Below are 26,658 nucleotides of genomic sequence, written 5' to 3'. Positions count from 1 at the left end.
GAAACCATCAGCTACACATTTTTGCATGTTGCCTGCACTAGCCCAAGGTGATGTTTTCATGCTAAAGAGCACTCCATTGGAGGCTGATGCAAATTGCCTTAATAAACAGAGGTCCATAATGCATGAATACATTTACAAGGAAAGAGATATGGGAGAAGGCTAAGATCCGAGGGCCAAAACTCTTCCCTGGTTACGCACATACACCTCCTCCCAAAGCCCATGAAGGTGGCATGAATTTGGACCTAGGAGTCTTACTCTGTGACCACTGAGCATAAGAACAGTCATCCTGGGTCAGACAAATGGTCCATCTAGCCCAATATCCTTTCTTCCAACAGTGGCCAATGTCAGGTGCCCCAGAGGGAATGAACAGAACAGGTAATCATCAAGTGATCCATCCCCTGTCGTCCATACCCAGCTTCTGGCAGAGAATGGTGTTGCATCCCTGCCCATCCTGGCTAATAGCCATTGATGGACCTATCCTCCATGAACTTTTCTAGTTCTTTTTTGAACCCTGTTATAGTTTTGGTCTTCACAACATCCTCCGGCAATGAGTTCCACAGGCTGAAGACAATAGAGAAGCTCATAACCTGTCTCTGGATCAGGATCCAAGACTCCAAGTTGCCTTTCCCATTGCTTTACCTATTGAGCCACACAGAGAAATGCTTTTATACTCTACATAGTTCCTTCCCCAGGAATCGTCACTGATGGAAAAACTCTTATTTTTAAGATGTTGGAGACAGTCTGTGACCAGCATAGCCAGGAACATCCCTTCTCAGATTAAACAGGTCTTTTCTGTTGTTCTTCCACTAAATATAATAATGGAAGAACCCATCCTATACATAATTCAGAGGTGCTATAACTCTTCACTATTAACACTCACTTCCCTGTGTCCATCTGTAAAATAAGCTCTGCAATCAATAATGATAAAGCACCTTCCGCTGGCTCAGGGCTGGGGGTCTCCTCCTGTTCTATCGTCTCTGCCTCTTCCTCCTCCAAAGTCCCCTCTGATTCGTCAGTGACAGACTCCTCCTTCACCTCTGTCTCCTCGCTCCCATCGCTGTCCACGTTGTAACCTTCATCAAGGGCCAGCTTCAGGGGATGGGATTTTCTCTTTGACACCAGATGCTCGGCCTCAGCATCCTGAAGTTTCCTCTTCTTTGCTAGAGGGCAGCTTTGTAAACTAGAGGGAAAGAGGACTCATTGCATGAGGGAGGCATGTCTGAGCAAGACCTCAGAAATGGAGGCTTTATCAATGAAGCAAGAGGTAAAAAAGTCCTTTAAGGACTAAAGAGAAATGGGCAATGCATAGGGAGGGCCAGGTCTTCAGCTGGTTTATATGTCCTAGCTCTGTTGACCAAGCTGCAGATCTGGCCTTCATTCTTTTTCACTCTTCTCTAAAGAAACTCACCTATGAATGGGCCAGCTCCTGATGCCTTTACTCAGTTTTCGCTCAGAGATCACTGGGAGTTCGTATAACCCAGTAAAAACATTTAGTCCTATGGCATCTTATCAGGGGTGGCCAACCTGGGGCTCCGGAGCCACATGCGGCTCTTCAGAAGTTAACCTGCGGCTCCTTGTACAGGCACCGACTCCTGGGCTGGCGCCAACTTTCCAATGTGCCAGGGGTTGCTCACTGCTCAACCTCTGGCTCTGCCACAGGCCTTCCTCCTCTCCACCCCTTCCCGTCCCCTCCCCTGATCCTGCCATGCCCTCGTTTCCTTCCCCCTCCCCTCCCCCAAGCCTCCTGCACGCCACAAAACAGCGGATCGGGAGGTGCAGGGAAGGAGGGAGGGGGAGGTGCTGATTGGCGGGGCTGCCGGTGGGTGGGAGGTGCTGGGAGCAGGGTGGGAGAGCTGCTGGGGGGCTGCTGACGTATTACTGTGGCTCTTTGGCAATGTACATTGGTAAATTCTGTCTCCTTCTCAGGCTCAGGTTGGACACCCCTGCATCTTATATCTGCCATCACAATTTACGCTAGGCCCAGTTGTTTCTACCTTGGACACTGTTGGATACTAAAGGCTGTTGGTTGCTTCTAGCTATAAAACTAGAACTGGTATTCAGATCCAGCCATAGTGGCATATTTAACTCATGGGCACCAGGAGTCCAGATGTGCACAGTATAATGCACTGATGAAAAATCTGTTAGCAGAAGAATGGACTCCAAGGCAGCCAAAAAAACTATTATTTCCCACCCCATTCCCCTCTACCATGCATGCAAGTAGCAAGCAGACCAAGTCTTCAGCCTGAAGACATCTCAGCAGAATTAATAAACCCATTGTATAGCAACACAGTGTATTCCTTTCCGCATCAGCTGTGAGTTTGGTAAAGCTCATTTAGGACCCTGATCCAACTCCCATTGTAGTCAATGGAGCTGGATCAGGGTCAGTCTGTCTTGATTCTTACATCTCTCTCTACCACTGGCATTGAGGTTCCTTAGACTGGAAATCCTCCAGACCAAATCTTACCTTCTGTGTCTTGCATACTTTCCACGGATGTGTCCTGAGCCATTACATCCTGGGGTAGGGCAGCTTGAGAGGGAAACAATCAAGCAACAAGAATGGCGATGACTTGGAGAATGCGTTTTAATTAAAATATATAAACTATGGAGAGTTAAAAAGAATCTGTGCAGAAGGAACAAAAACTGCAAACGGGAAGATAATTTCCTTTAAATAGTTCATTTCATCCCTTTGAATTCCAAGCAAGGAGGGCAGGATGGCGGCTTTGCAGTTTGCTAAAAATTAATGAAATGAGTCACCCCATTTAATTAAATGAACGGTTCATTATAGTTTTATGAGTATGTTTAATTAAAGATTTGCATGTGTAAAAGCAAGCCTTTAAACCCAAGACAACTACCGTACCCTGCCTCCCACGGTCACTGTTTAGTTTTGTTGTTGTTTTATTTTTTTTTTCACTAGTGCATAAAATAAATCATTTTTTAAAATTTCGTTTTATGGCTTGTCAGACAAGCATTGTTTGAGGATGCTAGGAATGGGGGACCTATTGAGGAGGCCAGGTTGAGGAATGGACATGGGAAGCCAGGCCTTTGGTGATAGGAGTCAGAGCATGTTGGACAAAATTCACAAGCTCCCCTGCCCTGGCTTCTGCTCAGCTGAAGCGGCAATCTCAGTGCAGAGGGCTCCAGAAACCTTAGGCACTACTCAGCCCTTAGACGGACTGAAGTGGAAGATGCTGCTTTGCATAGTTCCTCTGCACTGGTAAATGTCACCCCTACAGATAGCCCAGTCTTCAGGAATTATAGGGGCTCCAAAGGCTGAAAAGCAGCTTCAGCCAGTTTCCCTGGCGGATGTACATTAGGCTTTGGCTACTGCCAGAGGCTGCAAAGCAAGGGGGACCACCTGGGACACGGCTTGACCACTTTTTGACTGGCCTGGCTGGTTTCTCAACTCTCTTGCCAGTTGCTGGTCACGAGATGCAACTTGCCAGGGGGGTTTGCTGAGTGCACATGCCGCCGCACGCATAGTGATCTCGTAACTAGCATCCGTGCACGATGTGGCGGGGAGTGGTGCTGCGGCCGGCACCCAGGTCCTGCTCTGCATGTGCAGTGTGCCCTGTGCCAGGCCCTTGCCACCTGCTGGCTGCTGAAACGGCAGCAACTCTTCAGGATCTTCCCTCCCCTCCTCCCCCCACGGGTGTCCCTATGAACTAGCCCAGCTGAGCCAGGCAGTTCTGAGGGTTAACTCCTGGCCAAGGTCCAGATGGAAGCTGATGCAGTGCCGCACTTTGCTGACCAGAATTCAGGGCAGGGAGCCCTAGGAGAACAGAAGCACTGCCCTGTTCATTTTGTGTTTGGGAGCTTGCTGACCGGCAGGAAAGCTGAAGCCAGAGACTCAAAAATCTGAACTCCCAGCAAGGTCTTAGACCTATCTTGTCTCAAAACCCTCCTGGTCCTGCTACATGTCCTTGTAACATTGAAACCCCAGGGCTGCCTTTTGCAATAAACTGACTTGTGACCTGCTTTATATCTGAGGTGATGATCCTCCTTTAACTCACACGATCAACTGGGAGGATGCACAGTGTTCTCTTTGGCCTCCTAGCCTTTGTCCGGTGCATATGCTCAAACCAAACTGCACCTTTCACGGGGTTCCTCGTATGAGTGGAAGTGGCAGCTCAGAGGATTCTTCCAAGTGACATGCTCGAGATCATACATAAGAAGATCTCTCCAGGCTAATGTGCATAATTGGAAGAAGGTCCCCCTCCCCTTTACTGATGATCTTAAAGTCTATTTAATTTGAATTGCCTTCAGTCATGACTGAGATTGCTCTGTTCTGAACAGCCCCAGACACACTCTAAGTGACTGCACGCAGCGCAGTGGTTAAGCTAGCAATGACTTGCCTGAAAAAATAAAAAGGCTTATTTAGTGTGGAACAAGAACAGCTCTGATGAAGATGTTATGAGCATTTCTAAACTTTGCTGAATCAGTTAAGGCTGATTCCCCTTTTTAAGGCAGTAAATTACAGCCTGTGGTTAAAAAAAAAAAAAGATAATAGCCCAGAGGATCTGAGCCAAATGTATCTAAAGTGACTCGTGATTTTAGATGGCTCAATTTTTGGTGCCTAGCTTTAGACAACTTCAAAGGTGTCCAATATTCAGAGGGTGGGCGCTCAGTGCTTTCTGGAATGCCAGGTCATTCAATCTTGGCCTAGGACTTTGATTTGTGAAATCCTTGGAGATGGAAATTTCTTACATCTTGGCAGGGGTCATGAGTGGCAAAGGGCTCCATGGTTTGTTAATGGTTCTCCCTTCTTTACAACATTCACCAATTTCTCTCTCTCTCTCAAGAGCTTTAATACTTTTACAAAAGCCTTCTTATTGTCATGCAGACGATGCCTAGCTTCCAATTAGTCGATTAATCGTCCAGTTAATCAGGCAATTAGGTGACAGCTGCAGAGATGGCTGTGTGGAGCACTCTGTGCTGCCCCTGAAATATGTCACCTGCTTCAATTACCACCTCCACTCGAGTATTCAGCAATAAAAGTTAGGGAAGTGTAATGCCCAGCATCCCCCATGCTAGTCTCTTAGGAGTCATAGCAGAGCGTAGGAGCAGAAACTCGAAGAAATTAGGACAGTTAAGCTCCAATTACTCTTTGACATGGAAAGCTTTCTAATAGAGGTCACTAGAAAATGCAGCCCCTGCCATTAGCACATGCCCAGGTTAGTGAATCCTCCTCTTGCATAAGCACTTATGTCAGTTTTACAGAGATCTGAGAGATCCAGAAGCCAGTGATTTATAATAAAAAGCTTCGTAAGACTGCAACGGTTTGCTCCAGTTTTTTCTCTTGCTGTTGCTAGCATGCAAGCTACATCAAATGAACAACAGGACCTCCTGAACATCTCAGTCATCGGGCTAAGGGATGACCAGGCTGACGTGGGGAGTGGGCATCAGATCTTTACCGATGGAAAATCTTATCCTGTACCTGTGGGGCTAAATAATTTTAAAATCCATCCTGTAAGGCAGGGGAGGGGATGGAAGGAGAGACAGAGACCAGGAACATCGATAGGGGAGGAGGACAGAAGTGACAAGAGGGGAAGGGAACCAGAGAATGATCCAGGAATGGGAGCAGGGGGAGGACACAAGAGACGGAAGGGGAGGTTTGCTTTTAACCATTGTACATAACGATACTTTTCCAAGTGCCATTATTTAAGGATGCAATTCCCTCTGGGGGCTGGATCCTTGGCTGAGTTAGTCCTTGGTGCATCATTTTACCTCCTTTGCTCCTGGGACTGGTTATGGGCTGGAGTGGGGCCTAGCAATAGGGCAGTCACAGGGCTGCTCTAATTAACACCAGCTGGAACAGTCCCCCCGGGGCTTCCCTGCCAGCCAAAGATTGCTCCTTCTCATCCTTATCCGGCCGCCTCCTGCCCTCAGCTCACCACAGAATGCACCTTGCATGGAGGGGGTAGTGGATGGTAAAAGCCAGATTCCCCGCCATTAAAGTAAGTGGGAATGGGGAAGTGCAGAGGGCAGCTCCCTCTCTTCTGCCTGGCGTGCGTAAGCAGTGTTCCCTTACAGCTTTCCCCTACACTGGTTCAATGAGAGCTCTCCCCTCCTGTTTCAATCTGCTATAACTCCGGGGATTCCCTTACCCTCCTAGGGTCCCTTTTCACTCTGGGCTGGTGCAAAGGGGACTTACCTAGGGCCAAGCCCTGAGTGTCTGGCTACATGATGTACAGGAAACTGTAACACAGCTAAAATCCTGTTCATTTTTCTTCCCCTTCCCTATAGCCATAGAATGGGACTCGCCAAGTGGGAGGGGCAGAAGAAGGGGCTGCGGGAGGAGTTAGGGTTGGGCCTGGGCTTGGTAATAGATTTGCCCCATCTAATGCTTTCCACAGCTTTTATTTCCTTAAGGAATGGGCCAGAATCCCTCTCCCTCCCCAAGCTATGAGGCTGAGAAGAAAATTTTCTTACCTCACCTCCTGTCCTATGAGTTCCGTGGGCACTGAGCAGAGGGACAGGAAACAAGAGTGGAAAGAAACAAGGCCGTGAGTAAAAACACAGATTCCTCTGCCACTGCTGAGCTAAGTCATGCTCGATCGTAAACTATGCAAGGCTACATAGTAAATAGAAAAGCATAAACTGTCTGCAGCCCTCAACCTGCTAACACTTACACACATGCTTAACTTTAAGCGTGTTACAATTAAGCATGTAGTGTTTTCAGGGAAAGGGCCTACATCTCTATGTAGACACAAACACACACGCACACTGAGCCAGATTCTTAGCTGGTGTAAACTAGCATGGCAATATTGAAATCAATTGAGCTACCTTGATTTAAACCAGCTCAGGATCTGGACCTCTACTGGTAAAGGAACTGACTGAGTTCTCTCATGTCTCTTCAGTTTTTTGGCAGTTCATATGCATTTGAAATAGTTTTCTACATTTGCATTTTTCTAGTTTCTCATTTTAATCCCTTTTGTAACGATAGCCCAGGCTCTAGATTTTTAGGGATGATTCTTCATTTCTGAGTAATACAGATGACATTACTGGATCTTTACTGAAAACCTGATGTCCAGCCAGGAATCCAAACAGCCAGGAAAAAGAAAAAGAAAAAAGAAAAAAAAAAGGAAACATGCCATGTGGCACAGGCTAAAAGGCATAACACAGCTGCTCAGTTTGTTTGAGCTAATTGGGTTTCTGGGGGATCCAAATCTCAATGGAGTGACTCACAAACTTCAACAAACTGGAGGCAACAGTAAGTAGCATGGTCTATCCAAGAAATTACCTTTTCACATCAGGAGACCTGGGTTTAAATGAGTTTCAGGCAGGTTTAAGGTGGGAAAATAAACAGAATCAGGCTGGTCTCATTATAATCCCTAATGAGCATTATATATATTACAAAAACTACCACATAATGTGGCACGATTCAGCACAATTGGCTGTATCTGATTTCTGAGGGAAGCAAATGCCTAGAAGGAGAATGATGTAGGTCAGCGTGGAGTGAGGCGCAATGGCCCAGCTGTGTGGATGAAGTTGCATAATTCCTTCACGCATCACCCTCTATTTTCACCAGTGCTATTAGTTCCTCACTTTCAATGACCTTTGAAATGCATCAGATCCATACACACAGAAAAGAGACAAAATAAATTCCGAGGTTGATCTGTAATCATTACACAGGGTACCAATGATCTGGATATGACTTTACACACTGCAGAATAGATTACAGCATCTTCCCCTTTGTAGGGAAAAGGCATCTAGAGGATGAAATATACATTATTATTTTTTGTAAAGCTGGAAAATAAATAGCAATCAAGCTTTGAATTAACGAGTCATTTGTCCTCCAGTCCCCGCCATGAGACGGCCTGTTTGCTTCTGCAGCATGTACAGCCTCTGCCAGGCACTCTCAGATGTTCAACTTCAAAGCCTCCAGCGGAGCATGCATGATGAAAGCCTCTGGAACTGATCTGAAGCGATCACGATGCCTATAGAACTAAGCATGGAAGGGATTTTTTTTTTTTTGCAGGGTGGAGGAGGGAAGGTTAAATACTATGTGGGGTGTAAGTGTTTATTGCTCGAGCTGTTTTTGTGAACAGATCTCCTGGGTTTGGGGGAGGCGGGGAAGCAGTGTTTCTGGGTCTGAAAGGAGAGCCTGCTTGGAAAAAACGGAGCACATTAACCTCAGATGTAATTCCACACAGGAGGAGAATAAATGGCTCACCTCTGATAGACTTTGATCGTGTGCGTGCTCTCTTATCATCAGTTTCTAAACTCATCTGGAATCAAACAGCGACAAAATTAGCATTTAAAAAAAAAGTCTCAGTCACATAGAATGTATGGGAAACCGTTCCCCAATATAAGTGCTTGGAGCTGGGGAGGCTGGATTGTCTTTTTTGAGAAAGATACTGATTATATTACCTTTTAAATTAAGGCCAGACTAACTTTGCTGGGTTGACTCTAAGGGGAGGAGCCCTGATTTGTCTTTTCCCTATAATATGAAGACTTCACCCAATAGGAACGTAGCATTTCTCTTGCTCTATGGACCAAATGGCTGAAAACATGGCCTTATTGAAGTCAGTGGGAATTTTGCCATTGATTTTGATGGGTCCAGAATTTCACCCAAAGTATTTCTGCATGCTCAGCTTGTGACACTATTTGATGATAATCAGGGTATTTTAAACCACTAGTGATCCCACTGAAGTCAATAGGACTTCTGAGATAGGTGCTACGCAGTGGGAGAATGGACATGCTATTCTGGCCCACCAAGTAAATAGCTGGCTTTGTTTTGCAGACATTGCTTTTTAGGGGCTGAGCACCCACTGTTGCAAAATGGCATTGTTCCACTGACTTCCTTGAACCAGTTGAGGGTTTGTCCCTTCAAGTATAAAAAAACTTGCATGTTTTCATCCCAGGAAGAGGTGGGGGAAAGGACACAATTTTGGAGCCAGACCCTGCAAAGGCAGACCCTGCTGAAGGCAGCGAGAGTAGAGGGTGACACCATATCATCGGATGAGGCCCTAAATCTGTATCCAAAAACCTATCAACTTCTTTTCCCAGCTGTATGCATGAAGGAAAATAGCTACAGCCTTGAGGGACCAGATGAACTTCAGCATGACCAGATGAACTTTAGAACGGAATAAAATCATAGTGGGTGAAATTCTCCCCTCTGCACACGGGAAATGTTATCCAGAGGTCTTCAAAACCCCACCTAGTGGTGTAATAGCTGGACTAAGGTACAAAGACATTTTCCCCACACAAACAACAATCATGCTTTATTAACAGACATGGTAACTAGGGGATACCAGAACTAGCCCACACCTTTCCCCCAAACTCAAATCAACCCTTTTATGAATGACAAGAAATTCAGTTAACTTTAGAAAAATGTAATATGTTCTAAGGTCAGAAGGGACTAGGGCGACCATCTTTTCTGACCTCCTGGATACCTTGGGTTGGAAGGGTTGGATTTTTATTGGTAAATGTTGATTTCATCGTACACACACAAACCAATGACAAAATATTTCCTACTGATGATAATTGAAATTCACCGATAGGCAAGGTAAGAAAAATGCTGCTTGAGAACCTGGAGTTTGTTTCAAGATATTTACTTTGTATATTTTCACACGTGACATTGACAACTCATGTTTTAATAGTTATAAAGCTTTAACTTTTGGAATCTCACTGTCTACTGTCATGGAATAATTAGGGTCTGACCCCCCCCCCCAATGTCTGACCTCCCATAACTTCCCACGACAGTGAAAATTTAAATCAATAAAAATAGAAGAAGAAAAAAATCCTGACGCCCCATAATTTTGCCCAACTCTGAAAATTTAAATGTATAAACATTAAAAAGAGCCTTAAAAGTAAACAAACATCGATATTATCCATCAAAATGATAAAAATATAAAAATCAAATTCTACCAAGCCTATGTATCCTGCAGGCCATAGGACTTCCCTGAATTAATTCCTCTCTGTACCAGAGCAGACCTTTTGGAAAAATATTTACACACACATGCACCTTTGTGCTTCCTGCTTTCATATCCACCAGAATTGTTGGCACACCTGCAAAGAGGGCTATACTGCACTACCCCAAGCCCAACTTGAACCGGACTCTACTGGGAATATTGCAACCCATTCCGGTGAGATTTACAGACTAGGGTCTCAATCCTGCAAGCATACATGCTTACCTTTACCCACATGGAGCAGTCCCATTGACTTCAGTAGGCCCAGGTTTGCAGACAAGGCTATGCCTTGGCTGAAAAAGGTGTGCTTTTCCATAGAGACAGCTAAGTCGGTGTGAAACCCTAGTGGAGACAAGGCACTGTAGTTTTTACCTGTATGTAGCCAGCTGCGGTAAATCCCGAGTTGGGTAGGGTGTAGATAGGGTGACCAGATAGCAAGTGTGAAAAATTGGGACACTATTTTTTGTGGGGAGGGCAAAGGGATAGTTGCCTATAGAAGACAAAGCCCCTAATATTAGGATGGTCCTGATAATATCGGGATATCTGGTCACCCTAGGTGTAGGGTTGATCTCACCTAACTACATTGATGTAATAACTATTTGTGCCTTGTTTCCACAAGGATTTTACATGGAATTATCTGGCTTGATGCAAAGCAGTACCCATTGTTTGGCGGTGAAGACTGAGCCTCAGCAAGGTTTGGATGAGGTTCTGATTAGCATCTAAACTTTTAGAACTTTATCTGAATGCAACCTCCACATTTCTGGCATTTCACTCCATTTCTGAGTCATGGGGCCATTCCAACACTGTATCAGGCATAGCTGAAAAAAAAAATTCAGCAAGGTGCCGTGCAACTCTTTCCATGTGCTTTTTATTAGTGTTATTTAACATATATGTGTCAAAATTGTAATAGGTCACTGGGATCTGCACAGCCATTTATTATTATTATCAAACATTTATATTGGTGTAGCTCCGAGAAGCCTCTACCAGGTCAGTGCCCTATTGTGTTAGGTGCTGTACAAACATACAGTAAAATGACAGTCTGTACCACTAATAGCTTACATGCTACAAGATGAGACATACCAGGTGGATAAGACTAAAAAGTATAGAGGAAGACAGGTAACAAATACAATGGGATGTTTTAGCCCAGCCCGGCTGGGGGTGCAGTTCTCAGACAATCAGTAGTGGTTATAATAATAACTCCTATCTCTTATAATACTTTCCATCAGTAGATCTCAAAGGAGGTAAGCCATTATCCCATTACCCCCAATGGGGAAACTGAGGCACTGAGGGGTGAAGTGACTTGCCTCAGGTCATCCACCAGGCCAACGGCAGAGCCAGAAATAAAACTTAGGTCTTCCGATGCCCAATCCAGTTCACCGTCCACTAGGCTCATGCTCAAATAAATTGGTTAGTCTCTAAGGTGCCACAAGTCCTCCTTTTCTTTTTGCGAATACAGACTAACACGGCTGTTCCTCTGAAATCGCCCATAATAGCAACTCGCCATCTGCCCGGCTTCCAGCAGATGGCAGCTTTCTGTGTGCATTGCAACAGAAATGAGTTTTGAAGGCAGATAAGACAGTGGCTGTATTTGGACTAGGAGCTTTTTCTCACCCACAAGGGTCCTTGTGGGAGACAGCACAGAGATGCTTGGGGGAGACGCAGATGATCAAGGCTGGTATTGTTGGCAGGCGGCAAGCAGGGGCTCGAGTGAGCAATAAGATATAGGACGGATAGCTTATTTGTCTCAAACCACAAGCTCTGGAGATCGCTCTGTGCAGCCTTGAATGAATTCCCTCTATTATGAAATTTCTAGGCAATAAAAGTGGCATCTGCACTTTTGTAGAGCATTAGTAGATAAAAATTGCCATCTATTGGCATGTGAGTATAGGGCATGTTGTATTGTTCATGTGTCTTTATGTTCAATAAAGTTGTTGTCGTGCACTATGAATAGCATCTTCTGTGTAGCTTTTCCCTTGGCACGCTTGACAGCACCCCTCTACCCTCACTCAGAGAAATTTTACACAGATGGAAGGAGGCATCCAGACGACCTCTAGATTGTGGACATCAAACATTATGCTCTGTAGGGAATGACAACATGAATAAATAATACTTGGGACTTCAAAGTGCTCGACATTAATTAATTAAGCATCACAACACACCGTGAAGTAGTGAAAGCTGCCATGCAGCTACCTCTGGGGTGCAACAGGGCATCTGTTGAACAGTCAGCACCACACAACAGCTTAGGCAGGAGGAGGAGAAATAATTATTTATATTACAGCAGCACCTGCAGTTCCCCAATAAAAACCAGCGCCCCCTCACAAGCTATCTCAATAGGCAGAGTATAACAGGAGTTAGAAGCTAGAAGAACAATAGGAATAGGCTCTTATGAAACACACCAATGGATCTTTAAAAACTTTCAAAAGCAGGCAGGGCATCAGGTTTACTTCTCAGCCTAAAGATGGTCAAAGAAATGAATGAAGTTAGCAACTTCTTTATATCGGCAGAATTGTGCCCGGCTCCAATCCAGATATATAAAGGAGCAAGATCCCTCCCCCCCACCCCACACACACACATCAGTTTGGATCCTGATCTCCTATTAACTCCATGTAGAGGCAGAGGTCTGTTCTCATGGAATCAAGCAGAGCAGGAACCCAGTAAATTTTTTCTGCTGAGCTGTCAGTCTGTCTCCTGCCATAGGCATTAGTGTGGAATTACTCTGCTTCTCTTGCAATGCCTTGACTCTTGATTACCTGAACTCCTGCCTAGCCAAATGTATTTAGCGTTATCAGAGTGGTGCAGAGAATTGGGATTCTAGTGTCCATTTAAAACGGTTGCATGGGGGAGGAGGGAGAAGATAATACATTTTCGTGGGGGTATTTCATCATACATGTCTGGTTTGGAGACAGCACAAGAAAATTCAATGCTGATTTGTCCTAATAAGGGTGAATTGCCTTCTGCCCAGAATGTCCCTGACTAAGTGTTCTCATCTTAACAAAGTCCTGCTGGCCATCATGTGATGAGGTTCTGCAATGTAACAAAATGAAGTGGCTCTAAAACCTAAAACCACTGTTTAAAGAGCGGGTGTGTGGAATCCTAGCACTGGTTAAATAAATTCAAAAGGAGAAGGAAGGGAAAAGAACTGGAAAGTGCAGCTGGAGCATGCACTGTAATGAGCAGTACGGTGCTGCTTCCCTTTTCTGTTGCTCTGCTGGCATTGTGTATAATGAAAACAAAGCATGCTGGCTCCTCATTGGAATAAAGCCCAGCACAAGAGCCAGCGATTGGCCACGTGATCTGTTCTTCAATGAGGAGCAGGAGAGCCTCTATTTAAATGTGTGACTCAAAATGCCTACTCTAATTCCGCTTAAGCTCTTGAATGTTCTCTTTCAAAACATGTGTGTGTGTGTGTGTGGTTCTTTACGGTAAGAACTGAACGGGCAGAAAGTGCGATTTGCACCTGTATTTTTTCATACTAAGGTGTTTATTTTAGTTTCTAAAAGCCAGGAGATAACAAAGCCCCCTGAGGTGCCACTGCTGAAGAAAATGCCTCAAATGAGCAAGATGAAATTTCCCCACGTAGCCCTCCCTTCCACCCCCTGGTAATGCACCAGTAGCAGCCAGTGATTTATGTCATTTGTTAGGGGGGCTGGAAAAAATCAAAACCTGGAGTAATTTATGCATCCTGTCAGCTATAGTCTTGTGGTGCCGGAGCGTTATTCTCTACGTTTATTACAACCTTCCCAATAACCCAGAAGACAATTACTATAATTTCTATTTTTAAAGCCCTGGCTCCCCATGGACCAATGGCTCACATTTAAAGTGTGGAGAGGAGCAGGTGTCAACGGGACTTCATTACATTTACGAGCCTTTCAAATGTGCCATGCTCTGAGCTAGCTCGCTAATGCCTTCCGATGCATGCTGTACAATAGAACTAATATGTTTGATTGCTAGGTGGCTATGTTCAGCTGAAATAAAATCTAGAGCTTTCTTTCTTTCTTTTTCTTTTCTTTTTTTTTTTTGTCAGTTTTCCCAGAGAAATTGGCAAGCATTCTGCTGGGGCCTTGGCAATTTGGATTTCCAGCAGATAAATTATTCAAAAAGCAGAGAATAGAGAGGGCTGCAGAGAGCGTAATGGGCGCTGCTTGCAAACTGCTAACTCCTACTGATGGAACTAACAGCTGTGGTATTCCTTTTTCCAGAGCATCTTGCCATTTGCAATGTATTGACTTTTTTTTTTTTTTTTTTAGAGGACAACAGGAAGCACTTCTTCGCTTTGGTGTGAAGAGCTTCAATTTAAAGGGAATAAAATACAGAAGGGCAAAATATTCAGGTCTTAATCCTGCCCTTTTGGGGAAGGTAGACTGGAAAGCGAGCCTGGAGCCTAGCTAGCTTGTTCATAGCTTGTTCATAACATAGCTAGCTTGTTCATTAACTGTGCCAGTTAAGTACTGCCAATGCCCAGAAATTGGTACCCTCATACACAGTATACGCAACATATTTATGCTCCTAATCACTCAGAAAGCCAGTCACCAATGAACCCATTCTTGTTAGCAAACTCAGAAGATAGGCCGTGGATTAAGTCACCATGGAGACTGAACTACCAACCCTCTCTTTGAAACGGAAGGAGTATGCACTGAGTCTCATATTTTCAAACAACCTTTTGCATAAAGTGCAGGAGGGACTTCTGAGTCTTTGCTCTTTTGCAGACACACAGTGGCGTCGATCCTCAAAGAAGAACGCATACAGACGCTTACACAGGATGAAAAGTAGGCCGGAACTCTGAATGGCCAGGGCTGGAACGTGCACAAAGTGTCTGGGTGCAAACACTTCCCACTGGGACTTGGAAGAGAGGTTTGGCAAGCCACCCAGCTTTCCTGCCCACATACAGGTAAGCATCATTGGCACCACATCACTGCTTTTTGCAGCCACTACAAGAAACAACTGTGCAGAGCTTGGACAGACCATCACATGACCCCAAGTGGAAAAGGCAGAGGGATATTGACAGTTTGACTTGTTGGTGTTGCAAATACTGGAATGTGGAAGTGTTAAATGGACTGGCTGGCTTTGCAATGTATCCTTTTCACATTTTCCCATGGATAAGACCCTCTATTTCTTGATATGAGCTTCACATGGCTACAGCACTGGGGAACTCATCAAAATGGAATCAACAGATGTTTTGAGTTCTTTAATAAGATTTGCTGTGGGCTTTGGGGGCGGTAATGAGTTAGGGCGTGGCTTGCATTAACAATCCCATCTTTCCACTACCTACCTATTTAACATGTTTTGTCAAGCAGAGTTAAAACTTTCTAAATTCTGTATATTCTAGCCTAATATGTTACAGTAGACACATACTATTGTGGAGTAAGATGGTTTCAAATCCTAGGGGAGCACTGGAATTGTGCAAGTAACAGATTTTTCGGTGCAGTAGCTGCACCACAAATAACCGAACAAAACGTAACTGTGGGTCAACTCCTCCAGAAAGGAATGCTTTACATTTCTGTACTGTGCTGAAAATTCTTTTCCGCAGGGCTTATAAAACATTAATTTATATATTTTTTAAAATCAATAGGTAAATCGAGGACCAGCATTAGTTTTGCTAGCCCTATTTTATTTTATTTTATTTGCAAAACTACAATCAAAAAGTCCAACCAAACAGTCCATTCAAAATGAAACGTTCAGTTTGAGGGGTTTTACTTTCAAATGATGCAAAATTCAAAACGAAAAGGGCATTTGGAATTGAAATAGCAAAACATTTAATTTAGAAACGGTCAAAATGAAACATTTCAATTCTTTTTTGAAATTTTTAATTCCCCCCTCCCGGCACCCTTTTCTCCCCCAAAACAATTTGGCAACTTGGTGAAATGTTTTGGTCAATCTGAATTTGCATTTTTTGGTGAAAAAAAAAGATGTCTTACAAATTTCACTTAGCTCTCGTCAGTATTTTCATATCATTGGTTTCTCCCTGCTTGAGTCAGATAAAAACATCACCGTCTGTCTTCCGATTCTGGCTTACAAGCATGAGCTTGATGTATTCCTCTACTTTACACTGGGGATGCAACACACGTGAGATTTAATGTATGTGGGGGGGAAGGAGATATAGCCGCATGGCATGTGTCTTTCCCCTGAGCCCACGAAAGCCCCTTTAAATGGTTACTGAATTAGCCGGGGGCCTCTTGGTGGAGTGCTGAAAGGAGAGGGCCTCTATATGGCACACTGCCCTCCTAATTTGATGGATTTCCAATAGCACGCTCAGATGGAGGCTAATAGTTCTGGAAGACATGTACACACAAGCACGCACTTTTGAAACTGTGGGCCTATCTGAAATAAAGTTCTTCCCATACCCAGAGTCCATAAAGCAACATGGAATGAGAGTCATGCAAACACAAACAGCTGTCAGGTTTTTAAAGATCATTAGAATAGAAAATAAACCTTTTTTTCTTGGGTGACATTTCCCAGCAAGGTGCAAAAATACAAGGAAGTGTTCTCCTCTGAGCCCCATTATACCTTTCTCTGGTGGCTTAAGCTGACAGTGCCAGCAGTGAACATCCTGAGATCTCAGTGTTGTCAGGCTCACATCTATGAGGCTTATTTATACGAAACCACTGTCCTTTAGTTTTTGCCTCATCAATGAGAAGTCTTCTCGACAGATCATTTTAACGTGAAATTTCAGGTCACATAGAGCATGTTGGCAGTCTTGGAGACTGACAGGGTATTTCCATTTGGTTTCTCACTAGTGTTCATAATAACCCGGTTGGAAAGCTACCCAGATTTGTATCATTATTATTTTAACTTAGATTGAAAAAAACAGAACCTTGCCCCTCTATGAAAACCTCTGGGCATTTTCCTGCACTGCAACAATCTTTTATCCTGGATCTCTGTAACGATGTAACACTGCTCTGATGATCTGAATACTGCACTACACTAAAGAACTACAGAATGCTAACCCTATAGTACATTAGCTCAATAGCGTATTAATAATACTACAAGGACACTATAGAACAAGCTACCTACCTTAGAATTTTATAGGGCCACCTATTACCATAATATACCAGCAACTTCCATGTAAAATCAACACTAATAGCAAAGGCCCTAGTGGATTTACTATCCCAATTTTATGTGACAATACAGCCTTGTGGATAGCGTACTGGGACTGGATGTCAAAGAAAGCTGGGCTCCCTCCCAAACTCTGCTACTGAATGACTGACTGGCTGGGTAACCTTGAGTAAGTCACTTCACCTCTGTTTCCCCTTCCATCCTGTGTCTATTTAGTCTGCAAACTTTTAGGAACAGGAACTGTCCCTTACTATGTGTTTATACAGAGCCTAGCACAATGAACCCTTGATGTGGGTTGGGGCCCCTTGGCACTTCCCTAATCTGGATAATGTGAACAACATCTTAATACTATAGGGCCAAATCACAAGGCCCTTACTCAGATAAACTTCTGTGGCAGTTTTGTTTGAGTAAGGTACAAATCAAAACTGATCGTAAACAAACACACACATTAGTACTATATAAGTATAATAATTAAAACACTACTCTAGTGCTATAATAATAATGATACAATATAGATCTGAAACTTAATTTGAAGAAATATTTATGGGTGGTTTTTTTTCTAAAAAACCCCCCACATTTCTCTTCCAATGAAACAGCCACCAAACGTTTGTTGGTGCTAACGGAAGTATTAATCATGGATTGAACTTGTTTAAGCTCGTGCTCTATCTCTTGTTCTTTAAGACACCCACGTGTGACTGCCTTTGTACACCTCTCAGCCGCTCATGGGGTGGAGCCCAAGTTGTCGTTTTGACAGCTCTATGCAAATATATCATTAAGGGCCATGCTGAAATTCCCCAAGGTCAGAGTTAATACTTTATGTATATTCAAGAGCACTGCAGAGCTCGGAAGAAATAGACCTACTTACAAAGCATTCGTTTTGACAAAGAGGGGTGGGGATTCTGAATGGAATATTGATTTTAAATGGAAAGAAAAAGCAAAAAAAAACAAAACAAAGTTTCCAGGACTGTTCATTTGTAGGTAGATACAAATTCCATTGACAAGAACCTAGGTCTCATCTATAGCCAGAAAAGGAAGTTTTCACTTTAGTTTTTAAAAAAATAACTGAAACCAGCCTAGTAAAAGCTGATAAGGAAAATGATACAAGAAACATCATGTTTCTCCAGCAAAAGGGACTGAATAATAATTCTTGGTCCGATGTTTTCCATTCTTCCCCCATCCCTACTCCAAAAGGCCTGTTCCCTCAAAGAAGAGGCAGTAATAATTACACCCAACTTTAACCCAGCCATGGAAGGGAGCAAGGGGGAGTAAGTAGCCCCACCCAATCGGGTGTTACATATCTCAGGTCTTCAGTGCAGCGAACCCCTGTGGAGCTGCTGTTCCCCACTGTGCCTCCCTAAGCGTGTGGGTGGGGTGGGCAAGTCCCGTCACTCCCACAGGCTGAGCAATGGAACAGCCTGGAGCTGAGAGAGCTGCATCTCCGCAGTAAGCAATGCGGTATTCCCCACGTTTCCACCTGGACAGGGTGCTCTGTGTCCCAGGTGCAACGCCTGCCAGGGTGATGCAGCTTGCCTGCCACTCCATCCCCAGGCCACAATACAGCCCTTGTTAAGCGAGCACAGATCCTATTGAGGAAGGAGAGAGCCAGGCTGCTTTCCCACATAAGTGCCATATCTTCCAGGAGAGCCCTTAGAAGATTAAAGCACTGATCGACAAGTGATGAATAGTTTGACACTTTTAAATGACGTATGTCATTACAATTGGGCTAAGATCATTTATTAGTTGCAAAACATTGCTAGACAAGGGGCGTGGTTTAACTGGCAGCTTCATTAGGCTTTATTCACGTATCGCCTGCTCCTTCAAAAGCAGCCGGTACACCAGTACACCAGTACACCAGTCGTGTGTACGTGTCCACCCTCCCCGCCCCCAAGAGGTGGCGCTATCCTGGGGCCCCAGGCTAGCGCACACCCCCTCCAAGAGCAGGCACGTGCTCATTTGAAGGTCTGCGCCTGTCCCCAGAAGTAGGTTGAATGGAGGAGAGCGAGCTTGGTCGTGCAGGTAACTTACACCCGCAGCACCTGGCAGGAAGAGCTCTCGGGGCAGCTCAGCATCAGGCACCATCAAGCCCTTAGTTTCCTCCTCCTGTCGTTATCCGTGTGAGTCAACTAGAAGAGGCAAAGCTAGAATTTCAGTTATCTGCCCTATGGCTTTCTGACTGCTGGGGAATTAGCTTTCCATCCGGAAATCAACAATGTACCTTGGAACAACCACCACCTCCTCTCATCAGGGATCATCACTCCTTTCAATTCAGTGCAGTTACACCTGGTCCGCGTGAGATCAGAACGTGGCCCAATGGCGTTACATCAACCAAAAGTTTAAAGATCAGACTCTAAGAACATCCCTTCCCACTCCCCCAAAAGTATTTTTCCAGCAAACATTCCATGAAATGATAATGACTTTGGCACCATGGGCCCGCTGTAGCTGTTAATTAAAAGAAAAAAAAAAGGGGGGGGGATTAGCTTAAAGCCCCCTCTACTTTTAAAAAGCAGAATGTATCCTGAAGCCTGCATATCAGCCCTGTAGCTCCCAGCTGTTATTTTGTTACCACACTCAGAGGTTGGTTTTCTCCCTCCCTCTTCTTCCCCTTTAGGGTTCTCCCTGCTGCTTGATTTAAATCCTCCTGACATTCCACCCATTGTGAGTCCCCTTCGCAGCTGAATAAACTAGCGGTTGCTTTTTGCTCCCTCGCTGCTTTAGAGAAAGGACACCCCGCATGGTTTTCTCTGGCTTCAAGTCTTGGGAGGATTTCTCCTTGACATCTTTATATGTAAGATTGCAGCTCATACCAGCCCCCAAATTAAAAATTACAGCTGGATAATAAACATCCTAATGAAGCTGTACTGTCAGTTTTCATTTGCTAAAACTTACGGCACAAATGAAACATTTACCAAGTGCTAATGCTTTGTAGCAAGTGCAGAGCATGGGGGAAACAGACCAGAAAAGCTGCTACACAGCATCACATCTGACATAGCCAGAGCTGTATCATCTGTATTCACAGAGCTGACATTTAGGCACTAGGCCAAGGTAATTTCTTATGCGGTAGCTTAGGTTTACATATAGTTTCCTACTGAAAGTGCGACAACATGCAATCCAAACACTTCATCCTCAGAGGGCTCTGAGTGGTTTAGGATGTACAGACAATTCTCTCATCCTTAAAACTGCAGTTCCTCAACACCATTGTTTTCAAGCTCTGTAATAAGCCAGCATTTTCATGAGGTTTTTTTCTCCTCAGGTAGTACAATCTCAGGAAATTGTCACAGTGCTGCTGCATGTCCCTCCCCTAAATTGCCACCAGGTTTAGTGCCAGGAGGTTATGCCAAAGCATGGGATCCAATGGGCCAATTCATGTAATCCCTACCAGCGTTCATCAACACAAACTTCCTGCTATTCAATAGTCCGTTCACCTGGCATTCAAGAGTGTAAAAGAAGTAAGGGGTGGGGGGGAGGAGAGGGGGGAGAGATTCTTTTCCCCATGCAGTGTCAGGGCCCAGGACAATTATGAATAGAGGTTTCCAGACTGATGGGCTCAGCTGGATCTGTTTAAAGAGTGACCCTACCCATCACGCTTCTGATATCTCATTTCAAACCTGTAAAGAGAAATTTCACCCTGAGCCTTTATTTCTTTGTATGCACAAAAACCCACCACACAACACATTGTCCTTCTCCGCTGCACCATTCTACGGACTATAAATCACAACCGGACCTCATAAAAAGGAGATGTTTATATTTTATATATATGCATAAACACATACATGAAATCCAACACTTTATCCGTGTCCGAACTATGATCTCCTGCTGGGCTTCCATAAAGTTTACGTAGCAGTGTAACAGTATGTGAATACTTCATTGCATTGATGTGCATAGGTACATCTTTAAAAGTGTTCCTAACCTGACTTCAGATGTGTGATACATAGGGAAAGCTGTTTGAAAAGCTGGCAATCCTTTTAGTAAAGGTTATCTTAGATTTAATAATATAAGACCAGAACCTGCAAACTGTTACTTAGGGGAGAAGTCCTTACCAATGCAAGGATTGGTCCAATGAGTAGGGGCTTGCAGGATCAGGTCCAAATTTGCACAAGCGTGTGCATATGTGTGTCCAGGCCCAACCTCTGCACACGCACAATGTGACTGTTCATGGGCATGGGCAGGTGAGCACATGCAGTCCTTAGAGGGACTGCTCTGTGCAATAAAAAATAAGTCCACTCTCAGGATTGCAGGCTGCAGACTTGCTGCTTTACTTTACTGCATCACAGTAAGGGTGGGGAAAGAGGGGTGCTCAACCCCCCCACTGACTAAGCAGGAAGTAAGCTAGGAGTGGAAAATGACTCCATTCCATAATACTCTGGGTAAACCCATTAACCCTATCATGACCACTTCCGGACTTGCATGTGAACTTTTGAAGTTGTAGGGTTGTATTTTTAGATATCTACCAGTTGTCAGCCATCAGTCAAATTCCTGAGTCCTAATCCCAGTTCTAAGATTTATCCTGCAGCCATGAGCAAATCCCTTCACCTTTCTGCCTCACTTTCCCCATTGGCAAAATGGGGATAAACAACACACCCCAACTGGGGCGTTGTGACAGTCAGTGACTATTTGCTTTGCAAATGCTGAATGATAAGTATTATTAGGAATCATTTTTTTTCAATCCTTCTTTTAGTCCCACACAACAGTCTTATTAAATCCAAAGAAAGTGCTTATCTGGCTCAGGGCATGAGCATTCCGGACAGCACTTGCCATTAGCTCACAATTTGCCAAGCAGAGAAGGTGTTTCTGCAGATAGGTTTAATTTTCAATTTGGGAGAAGTAAATTAACATCAGCTACAGGGTGATTTCTCGGCTATTTGAATGGACTGATAGTCCATCACATGATGACATTTTGTTATCAAGACAATTCTTGATAGGGCCAAAGAGAAAGCAGGAAGTGTCACTTGTATAGCGAGCAGCCTAGGTTTACGCTGAATTAAAGCTTCCGAATCGGCCATGAGTTTTGACAGTGTTGGCTTTACCCCTTTCACAGGGTCACAGCTGCGACACTTTTCCCTAAAAGAACTGCTGTGTTGAGAACATCAGAGTTGCTTTTCTCTCCCTCAGATGTCTAATAGGCCGGGTTCATGAATGAATGACCCATTTATCTCCTTCTAAAGCTTTGAGGTTTCACCTGGTGTGCAAGGGGCTTCTTCCAATGAGCCTGTGTCTTAGAGAAAGAGCCTTTTTAATCAGAGATGGGCCTTACCCAGCTCTCCAGACCCAAGCATACCCGATGACGGGTTGTGGGTAAGGAAAGGATTGAAAAAAAAAATCCAGACATGGATCCGGATCCAAATTGTACAGCTGGAGGCCCTTTCTCCTTTTATACCTGGTGGTGTCTAGGATTCATGACAGGTAGACACTTCTGCTAATTCCTGCTTTGGAGACAATTCACTTTGGGTTTTGTCTGCATCAGTAGAACCCACAGCCTCCGTACAGGCTAAAAGAGTGCCTGGGCCTTTGTGTAGGGTGTGTGTATTTCAGCTTTTTATGCTGCAAGAAAGGTCAGGTCATATGATTCTTTAATGGTGCAGTCTACAGTCCTACAAAGCAGGGGGAATAGGACTTCTGGGCTGCTTTACTGCTAGGCTCTGGCAAGGTTGCCCTGCCTGCTCACCTTGATGTGTCTGCTGTGTAGGCTTTTTGCTGTCTCACAACTGCTGAGCTTTTCTCCACGTGTCCACCTTTGATTCAGCAGCTCGCCCCGGAACTCATTTTCTGAAGGGTTAAGAGAAATACAGTGTCAGGAAACAAAACCAGTCCTGTGGCCACTGGCCACACCACTTCAGCAGAGCCATCAGGACTGAGAAAGAGGAACCCTAGTTATTATTTGTACGGTGGTAGCACCTAGGAGCCCAGTCACTGGACTGGGACCCTCATTGTGCTAGGTGCTGTACATACACAGAACATAAAGATGGCTCCTCCCCCTAAGGGCTTACATGCTACTGGCTTCTAGCACCAAGACACTATGTGCATCCTTGTGGCACTCAACAGTGGGAACGACATCACAGAACTGGCAAAGCTGGATTTCCTTCACTGTGACTACAACTTGACACATGGTAGAGGGAGAGAACCAACAAATAGCTAGAGAACTATAAACGAGCCTACCAAAATTGCCTCAGCATTTTGCTGCCCAAGCACAAAGACAGGATGATCACTGGAAAAAAAACGAATTGTGCAAAGAGGATGTTGGAAATGGTGTTTTACATACTGGTGACACGTTTCATTATACACATCAGGCCCACCTCTTAATAACCTGAAGGTTTCTTGTCGCGTTTGTTGCTGTCAATAGTCCAGCGTTCATAAAAAGTTTGGATAGAGCATTTAACCATAATGCTTTGGAGGAGGAGAATTGCTAAGAATCAGCCCCTGAGCGCTCCTCTCAAGGCGAGATCAGTCCAGTCATGGAGGGGCCCCAGTACACAGGGATCATCACCAACCTGCATGGAGGGAGGGGAGTGGCCCAACATGGCTCAGTCCATCCACCCTCTGAATCTAAGAGGCCTCGGTGGGCCTGGTGTCTGTGCCGGGAGAGAGGGCGGAGATCGGGTGGATACATATGGCCCTGTGGAGCTTGTTCAGAAGAGATAATACCACCTGGGAATGTCTGATCCTTGCCATCGAGCCCATCACAACTGGGAGCCAGCACCAGGAGGCGGTCACTGGCAGTGCTGGAGCAGCAGCCTTGATGTATGCCAGGGCTAGTATGGAGGCACAGAGCCTCCAGGCAGATGGCCTGGGTTTCTAAGGAAACAGGAAGATCTGTTGGGTTTGTCGGTAGGCCCTGGGGCCTTCTTTTACAGCATGGGGCAACCCCTCCCCCAGTGGGGCAGTGGAGGGGGATGTTCTGCAAGGGAGTCCTCATGGAGATTTGATGGCGCAGAGTCCACCATCGCTTTCCAGAGTGAAACCCATGGGAGATCAACCCTAACTTCTTAATTCAGTAAAATGCTCATTGGAGTCAAAGGGAGTTTGTCATGAATGAAGGCTGAGTAAGGACATCAAGATGTGGTTCTAAGGATGGTCCATCAGGTCCAGAAATATAAGAACTCCCAGCCCTGAGCCTGGAGCCAAACTTGGACTGAACTTTGACTACTCTGAAATTCAGCCCTTATGTTTCTAGGATGGGGGGGATTTTTGGTACCGTTCTGCTGTAGCTTCCAAGCTGGGACCAATCCACACAATTCCAGGGGAATAGTCTCACAGCATTTCAAGTGATCAAAAGCAGGGCAGGTCTGAAAATAAGCATATTTTACGCCAAAGGTTTTGCAAAAAAAAAAAAAAAGACCCTGATTTGCATGTGTGTGTGTGTGTGTGTCGGGGGGGGGGAGCAAAGGGGGGATTCAAATTCAGAAGTTTTCAACCAACTCCGCTAGAAAGCACAGGAGATAAACCTGTCTCATGACAGGTCAGCCCGGTCTCGCAGGCCAGAGATGAACAGTCTCTTGAGGGAAAATTTGGCTTATTTAAACTCAAATGCAAAACCGAGCATTTGAGGTTCACCCGTAGTACCAATCAGAGAAGACGAGCTGTGGAATTATATATACTGTTATTTCTATTGCAGTCACACCTGGAGACCCCAGTCAGGGACAAACACAGAACAAAAAGATGGTCCCTGCCTCAAAGAGTTTATAGCCTAGGTAAATTAGGTAAAGAGCACTCTGCTCCTACTCATCTCTTCCGTGGTGACTTCCACTTGGGCAGACCAGCCTTAAGGATGGGGAGATGGTACTTCCCACATCAGCCTGGGAAACGTAATGGGTGGGTCGGCTGACAACACACACCAAAGGGTCTGTGGTATGGATGAACCTCTGAATTCTTCTCTATGGTCTTTGAGCTCCTTCTGCCAATCCCTTTCCCCACTGACACAGATCCTGTTGAATTTTAATCCTTCACAAACATTCACACATCTGAGCAGAGGAAGCGCTCGTCCGCTGGACACTGCGAAGAGCCATGTGGCGTCCCTATTCTCACCCCAGGTTTCCATGACAACTGTCTTTTACAAGACTAGCACTTCAGGAGCAGGTCATTAAACCAACCCACAAATAATACAAAACCAGGGCTTTCAAAGGGAAGGCTCCTGCCGACACAGCCACTTTGGAGCGAGGGAGGACCGAGCCCACCGTCTGATGGGAGGATGGCGGGCAGCCTCCTGCTTGAATAGGGGAGGACCAGGCTCACTACTGACTCTTGCATCGCCTTTGGAAGAAAGATATCTTCACACACCCACCTAGCATCAGCCTCCTGGGGGAACCCATGGCCCAGCCCCTGCAGACATACCCCCTCACCCAGGAGCACCACACTCCCTAGAATTGAGGGGGCCACCCGCACCTGAACCATGGTCCTGCCCCCTGCTCCACCACTTCCCCAGAGGGCCCACTGGCCCCACCCAAGCTGGTGTTCTTCCCCGCCCGCCCCGGTTTTACTCAGGCTGGCGCATTGACATCCCCTGCATGTTAGCACTCGAGACCCAGTCCAGTCTGTGCTGGAGCACGGCCACCATTCAGCCCACCATTTTCATTTAGCTTAGTCCCTTTGCTTTCTCCTTGTTTCACCCCCATTTTAGAGTGCATTTGGTTCTTATGGGGGGCTCACAACGTTGGCTAGAGACGGGGACAGCACAGCTCCGTGTACACCTTCCCCACACATGGCTGTGCCATGGCAACATCTCCTGGTTCGGGCCTGCAGTGCCCATAATATTCCATTCTTGGCTCAGGCCCATTTCACAACCCTGCCACTAAACCTCAGTCTGGACCTGCTATTGCTTTGCTAGTCCAGTCCTGGAACAGCCATTACCAGTTCTTCTCCGTCCTGAGCAGCAAGAACGGCTACAATTGGAGTCATAACCTGCCCTTGTAATGCCATCCAGAGTGATCTCATAGCCACGATGGGATGGGACAGGACGGCAGTGATGGAAACGTGTTATTAGAAGCATCACGTCCATTGGGAAAAGGGCGTAGGTAATTATTCCATAACACCCAGTATCAAAGATCCTGATATAAGCAAAGATCAAATGCACAAAGGGCACTATACCACAAGCTGCAGGATTCAACTGCCTTTTCCATAGGTTGACAGCAGCAACGGGTTTTGTCATGTTGTTATACACCCAGTGAAACAATCCTTCGTCTGCCCTTCCTCAATACAAAGAAAAAATAAAAGGCATTTTACCATGTTCCATTACATTTGGGCTTTGCACACCCATGGGTTTCTGAACTTGAAGGTCTGTGAACTTTCTAAAGAAAAGCAGGTAGCCCCGTGGATGGGACTGGGCTGCACTTGATCTCAGTTCTATGCCTGGCTCTGCTATATGACTGTGGGCACCTCCCTTCCCTTATCTGTTAAATGGGGATCATTACTTCTTTTCCTTTAAGATCTGTGGATGAAAAGTGCTATGTAAGAACTCGTTATTACTATTGTATGCATTTTAACTTGGAAAAATACCAGGGGGTACCTGTAACCTGAGTAAGAGGGGCAATTTCTTGGAGGTTTTTCCTTCATCTATTCTAACTCTGAATATAGAGTATGTCTACATGTTGAGCTGGAAATTTACATCTCCTGGAGACATACCTGCGCTAGCTCCGATCATGCTAGAGCGCTAAAACCAGAGCGTAGCTGCAGCAGGATGAGTGGTGGGAGGGGCTAACTGTCC

The 26,658-nt window shown here is 45.1% G+C and overlaps 1 protein-coding gene across 5 annotated transcripts in view; it reads right to left on the bottom strand.

Annotated features, from left to right (window-relative positions):
• The window catches only part of MYT1 (myelin transcription factor 1), a 108,724-nt gene that overhangs the window by 47,180 nt on the left and 34,886 nt on the right, over positions 1 to 26,658 (bottom strand). For all 5 annotated transcript variants that reach the window (XM_073309011.2, XM_078848329.1, XM_078848330.1 and 2 more), the window contains exons 2-6: positions 22,627 to 22,727; positions 8,174 to 8,228; positions 6,430 to 6,460; positions 2,465 to 2,527; positions 933 to 1,180 (exon numbers count right to left, since the gene is read on the bottom strand). In XM_073309011.2, the coding sequence (XP_073165112.1) occupies positions 933 to 1,180; positions 2,465 to 2,527; positions 6,430 to 6,460; positions 8,174 to 8,228 (397 nt within the window). In that variant the 5' untranslated portion in view covers positions 22,627 to 22,727. The remainder of the gene's footprint in view (positions 1 to 932; positions 1,181 to 2,464; positions 2,528 to 6,429; positions 6,461 to 8,173; positions 8,229 to 22,626; positions 22,728 to 26,658) is intronic.

This window comes from Lepidochelys kempii, chromosome 13 (genome assembly GCF_965140285.1).
Source record: "Lepidochelys kempii isolate rLepKem1 chromosome 13, rLepKem1.hap1, whole genome shotgun sequence".
NCBI classification, from domain to species: Eukaryota; Metazoa; Chordata; order Testudines; family Cheloniidae; genus Lepidochelys; species Lepidochelys kempii.
This window is presented reverse-complemented; position numbering and strand designations above follow the sequence as displayed.